The sequence below is a fragment of the Portunus trituberculatus genome, chromosome 47, assembly GCF_017591435.1.
Source record: "Portunus trituberculatus isolate SZX2019 chromosome 47, ASM1759143v1, whole genome shotgun sequence".
In the NCBI taxonomy this organism is placed as follows: Eukaryota; Metazoa; Arthropoda; class Malacostraca; order Decapoda; family Portunidae; genus Portunus; species Portunus trituberculatus.
The window spans coordinates 648,511-658,810 of NC_059301.1; the positions used below are offsets into that span (position 1 = coordinate 648,511).

Consider the following 10,300-nt stretch of genomic DNA (forward strand, 5'->3'; position numbering starts at 1 on the left):
GTTTGTTTTTTTGTTTTTTTTACTGTTCTGTCAATTCTTTCCGTCGTCTTGAGCCAGACGGAACACACCGTTTTCCTCTAGCGTTAATTTTTAGCCAAATTAAAATCTATGGTTATTAACCAAAACTTTTAAAATAAAATTTATTTTCTTGCTAATTGGAATGATTCTATAATTTCAGCTTAATAGGATCTTCACATAAGTAGATGTAAATATGTGTGTGTATTTACCTAGTTGTAGTTTTACAGGGCCTGGGCTTTATGCTCGTGTGGCCCCGTCTCCATATCTACACTTATCCATCCAATCTTACTTAAAAAGTATGCACACTCGTTGCAAACACTACCTCTTTATTTAAACTGTTCCATGTCTCAATACATCTTTGCGGGAAACTATATTTTTAACATTCTGTATTTCCATCTTTTATTGACTTGATTTCTTTTAAGAGAGAAGCATCGAGACATTTCTCCCTGAATTTTGTAAACTCCCTTGCCTTTTGAGGAACTGGCAACATAGTGGGCCTTTTTTTTCATATTTTGTTGCCCTTGGCCAACTGTGTGTGTAATTCACTGTTTGATCTGCTGCAGTCTCTGACGAGACAGCCAGACGTTACCCTACGGAACGAGCTCAGAGCTCATTATTTCCGATCTTGGGATAGGTCTGAGACCAGGCACACACCACACACCGGGACAACAAGGTCACAACTCCTCGATTTACATCCCGTACCTACTCACTGCTAGGTGAACAGGGGCTACACGTGAAAGGAGACACACCCAAATATCTCCACCCGGCCGGGGAATCGAACCCCGGTCATCTGGCTTGTGTGTGTGTGTGTGTGTGTGTGTGTGTGTGTGTATATATATATATATATATATATATATATATATATATATATATATATATATATATATATATATATATATATATTCCAGCCTAGCAGCGAAAAGTGGTTCAGTTATTTGTTTACATTTCTCCGTGAGACGCTCCAAGGCATAATTTCGAAGTATGAAATGGCCAAGATGAGCTGCTCTGTCGTTTATGAGTTTATTTTTTGATAATTAGATAACCTCTCTGTCAGGAAGCTGTTTTTAAATGTCTTGTGTGACATAGCCTGAGTCACGCCCTACACAGTACTTGGCCAGGAGTCAAGCATGGAGATGTGTCATTTAGCTCTCTAATTTTGCCTGACAGGTATAAATTGACGAGAATTAGAATGAGAAACATCAAGAAGAGAAGATAACTAGAAACAAGCAAACAAATGTAACATTGGGAGACAGCTGGACTTTCAATTGTGGCCTCCCCTCTCCCCTCCGTCATGCGTGTTATCTCCCTCTCCAAGACCATGCCTCACCCCTTGCCTCACTGCCAGGCTTCTCCACCATCTCTATATCATAAGACTGTTATGATCTTTTCAAACTTTTTTTTTTTACTGCCTTCATCATCACAACTTTACATGACATAGCTCTCACAATAACACTGTTACAAAAAATTATGTTGAGGCAAAGGTAGAAAGCTGTATCAGACAAACAATAAATACTTCATTATCATTATCTCACTTCAACACACTAATAATGACTCAGATAGTGTCCAGTTCAGCAGTGAAACAGCAGATTGCCATGACGCTGCTGATGGCACCTTCTCAATCCTCACAATTTTTAGAGAAGCAGGTATCTAATGTTCTCATTCTATCATTCTCCAGGAAGTCATTATTGTATACACAATCATTTAATGTGCTTTCATTCATTGTTTTCTTATCCTTTTGGGTTATATACATGTTTTTTTTCTCAATTTATAAGGGGTTGGGAGAGGAGATTCCGCATAGCCGGATGTTGCGTCGCCTTATATAAAATCCATCCATCCATCCATCCGCGTATCCGGATATTTCGCGTATCCGCCAGGGCCTTGGCTGCTATAATCCAGATACGCGAGCGATTACTGTAGATTCAAAAGACTTTAGACAAGCTAGAGATTAAAGCTGTAGGATGGTAGTTTGAGGGATTAGAACGTTCACCCTTTTTAGGAACAGGCTGAATGTAGTCAAACTTCCAGTAAAAAGGAAAGGTAGAAGTCGGTAGACATAGTTGAAAAAGTTTGGCCAGGCAAGGTGTAAGCACGGAAGCACAGTTTTTGAGAACAATAGGAGGGACCTCATCAGGTCCATAAGCCCTCCGAGGGTTTAGGCCAGCAAGGGCATGGAAAACATTAAGAAAAAAAAATAATTGCAGGCATAAAATAGTCAGAGGGAGGAATAAGCCCAGAATCATCCAAGGTGAAGTTTTTTTAACAAAGGTTTGAGAGGAGTTCAGCTTTAGAAACAAATGAGATGGCAGTGGTGCCATCAGGATGAAATAAAGGAGGAAAGGATGAAGAAATAAAGTTATTGGAGGTGTTTTTGGCGAGATGCCAATAGTCATGAGGGGAGTTAGAGTTTGAAAGATTTTGACATATTCTATTTATGAAAGAGTGTTTAGCAAGTTGAATTCAAGAACAGTCTTGGCATGATTCCGGGCAGAAATATAAAATGCATGAGATTCAGGAGTTGGAAGGCTCAACTACCTTTTGTGGGCAACCTGTCTATCATGTATAGCACGAGAACAGGCTATGTTAAACCAAGGTTTAGATGGTTTAGGTTGAAAAAAAGAATGAGGAATGTACGCCTCCATGCCAGACATTATCACCTCTGTTATGCATTCAACACATGGAAACGGTAATCATTTAAAGGAAAATCAGCATAATACCTTGTCAGGTCCCCTCAATTGGCAGAGACAAAATGCCAGAGGCACCTCGGCTTTGGGGGGATCCTGAAGAGGAATAGGAGAGATAGGACAAGATATAGAAACAAAATTGTTTTCGGAGGACTCCAGTGGAGAAGATATGGTAACAGCATAAGCTGAAGGATTACAGGTAGCTAAGGAAAGATCAAGAATGTTGGATGTATCTCCAAGACAGTCATTAATACAAGTAGGGTGTTGTATCATGGAGGACAGCAAAGTTGAAGGCAAGTTCACCAGGATGGTCAGTGAAGGGAAAGGATAGCCAAGTCTGGTGGCAAACATTGAAATCTCCAAAGATGGAGATCACCACGAAAGGTTAGTGGGAGAGAATGTTCTCCACTTTGGAGGTTAAATAGTTAAAAAAAAATTACTATAGTCAAAGGAGTTAAGGGGAGAGATAGACAGCACAGATAAATTTAGTTAGAGAGTGAGTATGGAGTCGAAGCCAGATGGTGGAAAATTCAGAAGATTCGAGAGCGCGGGCATGAGAGCAAGTTAAGTTGTTGCACACATAGACGTAACATCCAGCTTTGGAGCAGAAATGAAGATAGAGGAAGTAGGAGGGAACAGAAAAGGGGCTACAGTCAGTTGCCTTAGACAGCTGTGTTTTGGTGAGGAAAAGAAGATGGGGTTTAGTAGAGGAGAGGTGGTGTACTACAGATAGATGACTAGATCTTATACCGCGAGTGTTGCCAAAGTTAATGAAGAAAAAGTCGAGGGAGGTGTTGAGATATTTTGTGTTGCCACTAGGAGAGCAGTCCAACCTGGGGACATTTCTGGTCCCCTCTCAAGAACGGGACTCTGAGGCTGGATTTGAAATCGCCATTTTGGATTTTGAATAATAAGTGAAGGATGTGTGTGTGTGTGGTAAGTGCATGTAGTTTTATGTGAAAGGGGGAAAGTTGTTTTTAGAGGGCAGGCTGTGACTGGCCCCTTAAGTTATGAGACACAAATGGAAACATTCTGCGAAATCACAATTACTTTTAATGGAAGTTTCACAGCAACCCCTTAACTAGTGCTATTAAATGTCGCTGGGAGTAAATTATCGTTTTGGTAGGTGTCTACTATCTCTTCCTGCTTGATAGAGGTTGCCCACAAAAGATACTTGAGCCTTCCATTTCCTGAATCTCACTCAATTTATATTTCTGCCAGAAATCATGCCAAGTCTGTTCTTCAACTTGCCAAACACTTTCATAAATAGAAAATATCAAAATTTTTCTAAACTCAAACTCCTCTCAAGATTTATGGCATCTAGCCAAAAACATCTCCAATAACGTCACTTCTTCATCTTTCTCTCCTTTATTTCATTCTGATGGTACCACTGCCATCTCGTCTCTAAAGGTGAAACTTTCTCTCAAACCTTTGCTAACAACTCCACCTTGGATGATTCTGGGCTTGTCCCTCCCTCTGACTATTTCTTGTCTTCAATCAAAATTCTTCGTAATGATGTTTTCCATGCCCTCGTTGGCCTTGGGAGGTTTATGGACCCAATGGGATCCCTCCTATTGTTCTCAAAAACTGTGTTTCCATGCTTGCACCTTGCCTGGCCAAACTCTTTCAACTTGTCTGTTGACTTCTACCTTTCCTTCTTGCTGGAAGTTTGCCTACATTCAGCCAGTTCCTAAAAAAGGTGACCGTTCTAATCCCTGAAACTACTTTCCTACATCTTTAACATCTTGCATGTCTAAAATTTTTCAATCTATTCTGAATAGGAAGATTTTTAAACATCTCACTTCACAATCTTCTATCTGATCGTGAGTATGGCTTCTGTTAAGGTCACTCTATTGGTGATCTTCTGGCTTTCCTTACTGAGTTTTGGTCATCTTCTTCTAGAGATTTCAGTGAAACCTTTGCTGTAGCATTGGACATATGAAAAGCTTTTCATAGAGTCTGACAGAAAGCTTTGATTTCAAAACTGCTCTTCTACGGTTTCTATCCTTCTCTCTGCAACTTTATCTTCATTTTTTTTCCATTCTAATGCTGCTGTGGTAGACAGCTACTGTTCTTCTCCCAAATCTATTATTAGTGGTGTTCCTCAGGGTTCTGTCCTGTCACCTCACTGTCTTTCTATTGTTTATTAATGATCTTAACCAAACTTCTTGTCCTATCCACTCTTACACTGATGATACCACCCTACATCTTTCCAAGTCGTTTCAGAGATGACCAACTCTTCAGAAAGCCAACAGATCAGACAAGGACGCCAGAGAATGCCTGACTTCTGATCTTCCTAAGATTTCCGATTGTGGCACAGAATATCTAGTAGTTTTCAATATCTCTAAAATTCAATTCCTCCATCTATCAACTTGACACAGCCTTCCAAACAACTATCCCCTTTTCTTCAATGACACTCAACTGTCTCCCTCTTCCACACTAAATACGCTCGGTATGTCCTTTACTCATAATCTTAACTGGAAACTTCACACCTCATCTCTTGCGAAAAGAACTATGAAGTTAGGCATTCTGCGGCGTCTCCGCCAAATTTTTCTCACCCCTCCAACTGCTTAAACTCGTACAACGGCCTTACCCGTTCCTGTATGGCGTGCTCTTTGCATATTTAGGGCGGGTTCCATTCACACAATTTTATTAGATAGGGTGGAATCAAAAGCTTTTCATCCCATCAACTCCCCTCCTCTGACTGACTGTCTTCAGTTTCTCACCACCGAAATGTTGCATCTCTTTTTATATCTTTTATCGCTATTTTCATGCTAATTATTCTACTGATCTTGCTAACTGCATGCCTCCTCTTCTGCAGCTTCACTACGCAAGGCTTTATTCTTCCTCTCATCCCTATTCTGTCCAACTCTAATGCAAGAGTTAAGCAGTACTCTGAATCATTCATACCTTTCACTAGTAAACTCTGGAACTCCCTACCTGCTTCTGTATTTCCGTCTTCCTACGACTTAACTTCTTTTAAGAAGGAGGTATCAAGATTGTTGATCCCTAATTTTGTCTAACCCTTCTTGTCTTTTAGAGAACCAGCACTCAAGTGGGCCTTTTTTTTTTAACATTGTGTTGTCCTTGACTGGCTTTCTCTCATGAATAAAAGAAAATAAAAAAAAGCACTCCAGTGACATTGAACAAATCTTTTTTAAGTTACATATGATCAGTTGGAAATTCAAACATGTTTAATTTGTGGATTAGAAAATTCGTGTCCAAGAACTGTTGTTTTTTGTTTCATTCAGATGCACACACGGACATAGACTTATTACTACCATGCTATGCACACTTACCCAAAAGCAAAGGGTCTTGAAGTGTTGAAGCAAGTATCAGGAATGGAGACTGCGTTACTGACGCCATCACCACCAATAATAGGAGCAATCTCTTTGCCATAGTGGAACTCAGTCTATCAGTTGCAAGATCATTAAAAGGAATTTGGATTAGTTTCAGCGAAAGTAATAGTCATGGAGTGAGATAATGAGGGAAGACCACGTTGGAGCGAAGTACGAGGCACACTGAAGCCAAACCATTTACAAACCTCCTGGTCTAGTAACTTTTGTTGCAACACTTTAATTCGGCCTTGCCTTTCTCCTGAACAACATTGTTTTATGTCACAGCCATACATTCACTACAACTTTTACTTGGTGTTAGCATTGTCATGATCTTTCTTCATAGATTAGATAACATTCCTCTTATCAATATTGTTACTGCTTTACGTCTACAATATGAACCTAATGTGTGTGTGTGTGTGTGTGTGGATGAGAGAGAGACTTTCTTTTTACACACACACACACACACACACACACACACACACACACACACACACACACACACACACACACACACACACACATACACACTCACACACTGTATGTTGAACGGCTGTTTTTGATTATGGTAATATACCATTGTTTTTGGATGTTTTGCTGAGAAAATTACTATTTTGTTGTTTATCCTGTTATTCGTATTTGACTGCTTATGAATATATATACATATATATATATATATATATATATATATATATATATATATATATATATATATATATATATATATATATATTGTGTGTGTGTGTGTGTGTGTGTGTGTGTGTGTGTGTGTGTGTGTGTGTGTGATATCACTTTCTTTACACACACACACACACACACACACACACACACACACACACACACACACTGTTGCACGACTATTTTAATTATAATAGTTAATATGCCTTTGTTTTTGGACGTTTCTCTGAAAATTACTGTTATGTTGTTGATCCTGTTATTTTTATTTGATTGTTTGTATGAAAAAAATCTGATGCGGTGGTACTAGTATGTTTACAATGAATGAACCCAGCTCTTCTATCACGGGAAAGTTTAAACCGGAAACTGTCAGGCGGTGGCGAGAGGGGATTGTTGTGGCGTTACCACATAGCGGCATTCAGTGATACTGAGGCAACACCAAAGAGATTGAGTGAAAGGGCCTGTCGCTCTGCATCAAGAAGGATGAATACAGGGAGATAGCAAGTGCCTATACCTGCCATACAAAGTGAAGCCAGTGGGCGCCGATGTGGCAGAAGTGGAACGTCAGGATCAAATGAGGGCACTCTCATTAAGAAACCATTCCTCCCGTTCGTCTTGATGCCCGGCTCCTCTTTCGCAGCTTCTCCACCCAGCTGATTTGACGTCATATATATGGAGCATTTGGTCAACGAGAGAGAGAGAGAGAGAGAGAGAGAGAGCAACTTGGCGCTCTCTCTCTCTCTCTCTCTCTCTCTCTCTCGCGCGCGCGCGCGTTGACCAAAAGTGTGTGGCTCCTTATAATGATGTGACCTAAAATCAGTTGGGTAGAGGAGCTGCGAAGGGGTAGCCGGGAATCGAGACGAGCGGGCGTGACCAAGGAGGTTATATTGATGGTGAAGCCGCGTGCCTATCCCGCTGTACTATAAAAAAAGTGAAGCCAATGGGCGGAGCTTATGAGGCGGTGGGCGGAGCTTACAATCGCAAAACACCCAAAACATTGCCCTTGTGGCATGAAGAAGTGACGATACGGGAAGTAAAGACTTTCCCTGCCAGACACACGAATCATTCGCTCCACGGAGGGAAGTGGACGCTTTAGTTGCGCCCAACACCAACACCAAAAACGCAAACACCAACACCATTACCAACACCAACAACAATAATGATAATAATAATAATAATAATAATAATAATGATAATAGCTGTAGTAGTAGTAGTAGTAGTAGTAGAAGTAGTAACGATAGATAATAAAGAACATAGCAACACCAATACTGATGATAACATTTAAAAGAATCAACAATACTAAACCTTTTATCATTATCATTCATGCTAATATCAGTTCTACTTACCTAACTCTTAATAACATTTCCATCATTAACGTTGCCTTTATAATAATAATAATAATAATAATAATAATAATAATGATAATAATAATAATAAATACTTTATTTAGTCAATTTGTAATGATACATCCAAATTGAAACTCATTGTGGATCCAGATCATTCAAAGCTACAGTTACAACACACATACAGTACAACACACAATAAAATATCTGTGACAAAGTAAGGCCCAAGACTAAAACTATAATACTACACTATTTTAAAAACACCATGCTGTAAATTTACCATGCATCAGAATCGAAATCACAATGGAAGCAATAACTTTACCTTTTTGCATGGACAGAATTATTCAATTTAATGCTAACTGGTACAAATGAATTTTTATATCTACATAGATGTTTTCTGAGAAGGCAAACCCAATCTTTTTTCCAGATCTTAAGAACACCTAGTTATCATTGAGAGGATGGGTATTGTCATTCATTATTTTCCTAGTTGTACACAATATATTTCTAGAATATAGGTCATCTAATGTTAATTGTTACCTTTACACCCAATTTATCAGCAATTCTCACAACCTTTTTGAGTTTCTTGTTTTTTTACAGTTAAGCACCCATACAGCGTTGTTAAACCAAAACATAGGATTAACTCAATAACCAGGGCCATTTCTAGCTTTGTGGGGGCCCTAGGCAAGAAGATGTTTGGGGGGCCCTAGATTTCAATTTTTCGTCGGAGCCCCTGGGTGACTTAGGAAATTCAAATTTTCCAAGCTACCCAGGGAGGCCCCCGGTGGCTTGGGGGCCCTAGGCAATCGCCTTGTCCGCCTATAGCTAGAAACGGCCCTGTCAATAACAGACTTATAGAACATAGCAAGAATAGTATTTTCAACTTTTAGAATTCTCAGAAAGTGAATTCTCTGCATACATTTGCCATACACCTTTTTTGTGTTTACATCACCAGTTATTTTATCATCGGTTTGCACCTCTAGATATTTATGATCATGTACAATTTCTACCTGTTCCTCTTTAACTACAAGATTTTGAGTACACCTCTCCCTCTTACGAAAATCAATTAACATTTCCTTTGTCTTTTTTTTACATTTAAATTCAAATAATTATCATCACACCATTTAACAAAATAATTTACTTGAGAACTAGATAAATGTGTAATGTTTTGCTGCTGCTTTATTCTTACCAATGTAACGAATTATAATTCCTGATTAAGTAAAAAAAAAAAAAAGCAGCCAGCTGTTGTTTGTCACTAGCACTGGTTATTTGACAAATGGTAACAAATGTACCGTAGTCATACACCTCGCCGCGCACAGCGGTCAGAGTAGAGAGCAGCAGGGATATGAACGTCCGTCACGGTTGGCGACCACTTTATAAATTATTTCTTTTACTACTAAGAGCTCCCCATACATATATTTTAGTAAATTTCGACTGCCAAGAGACGTACACTTCCTCAAAATAGGTATACTGAATGATATACTAAACTATGTTAAGTTTTTAGGGAAAATCAAGGTTGTTGGAGCATTTTCCCAATTGGAATTGTACTGGATGAGGAGGTCCTCTCCCTGCAGGCTCGGCGTGCGTTCTGCCGGCGTGCGGTACGATATCTTGGGAACTTTCCCATTTCGTCATGGTGGGTAAAGACCCTAAAGCGGCCCATACACGATCAATTATATTGCGCAATTTCATTGTCAATACTCTGAATTGACAATTAAATTGACCGTGTATGGGCGATATTGATGACTTGCACAATTGTATTGAGTGAATCAATTTGTGCTTGATATTTTATTGCGCAAGTCTATTTGATTGCACAATTAATTGACCGTCTGTGGTGACCGTCAATTAAATTGTGGAACAAAATCATTTGTCTTCCAGATTTCGTACCGTCAACATGTCTGACAAAGAAGAAGACAGGACATTCCAATTGGAGTGCATCGAAGTTTATAAAGGTTTACCAGCCCTATGGAAAGTAAAAAGTGATGATTACAGCAACAGACAAAAGAAAGATGCAGCTTAGGCTGTGTTGGTTGAAAATTTCCAGGAAAAGTACCCAAACTACACAAGAGAAGATGTAAAAAAAAAAAAGATGAATTCGTATAGAACCAACGCAGTGTAATTGATAAACGCTCCGTAGGAGAGATGGGCTGACGCATATTTGTAGTTTGTTTTTCAATCAGGGGCTCGACCATTTGCAATAGCTCATTATAGGACTCAGCATCCATGCGCAGAAAGTTTTTAAGATCACTTG

At 39.3% G+C, this 10,300-nt stretch overlaps 1 protein-coding gene across 2 annotated transcripts in view; it reads right to left on the reverse strand.

Moving 5' to 3' along the window:
* LOC123520762 overlaps positions 1–6,365 on the reverse strand; it is a 79,107-nt gene extending 72,742 nt beyond the window's left edge. The window contains exon 1 of one of the 2 annotated variants that reach the window (XM_045283326.1): positions 5,999–6,365. Coding sequence is in view for 1 of the 2 variants with exons in the window: in XM_045283325.1 (XP_045139260.1) it covers positions 5,999–6,098 (100 nt within the window). In the remaining variant the exon portion in view is untranslated. The remainder of the gene's footprint in view (positions 1–5,998) is intronic. The other variant, XM_045283325.1, reaches the window with a different exon arrangement.
* Between the last annotated feature and the right edge of the window lie 3,935 nt (positions 6,366–10,300).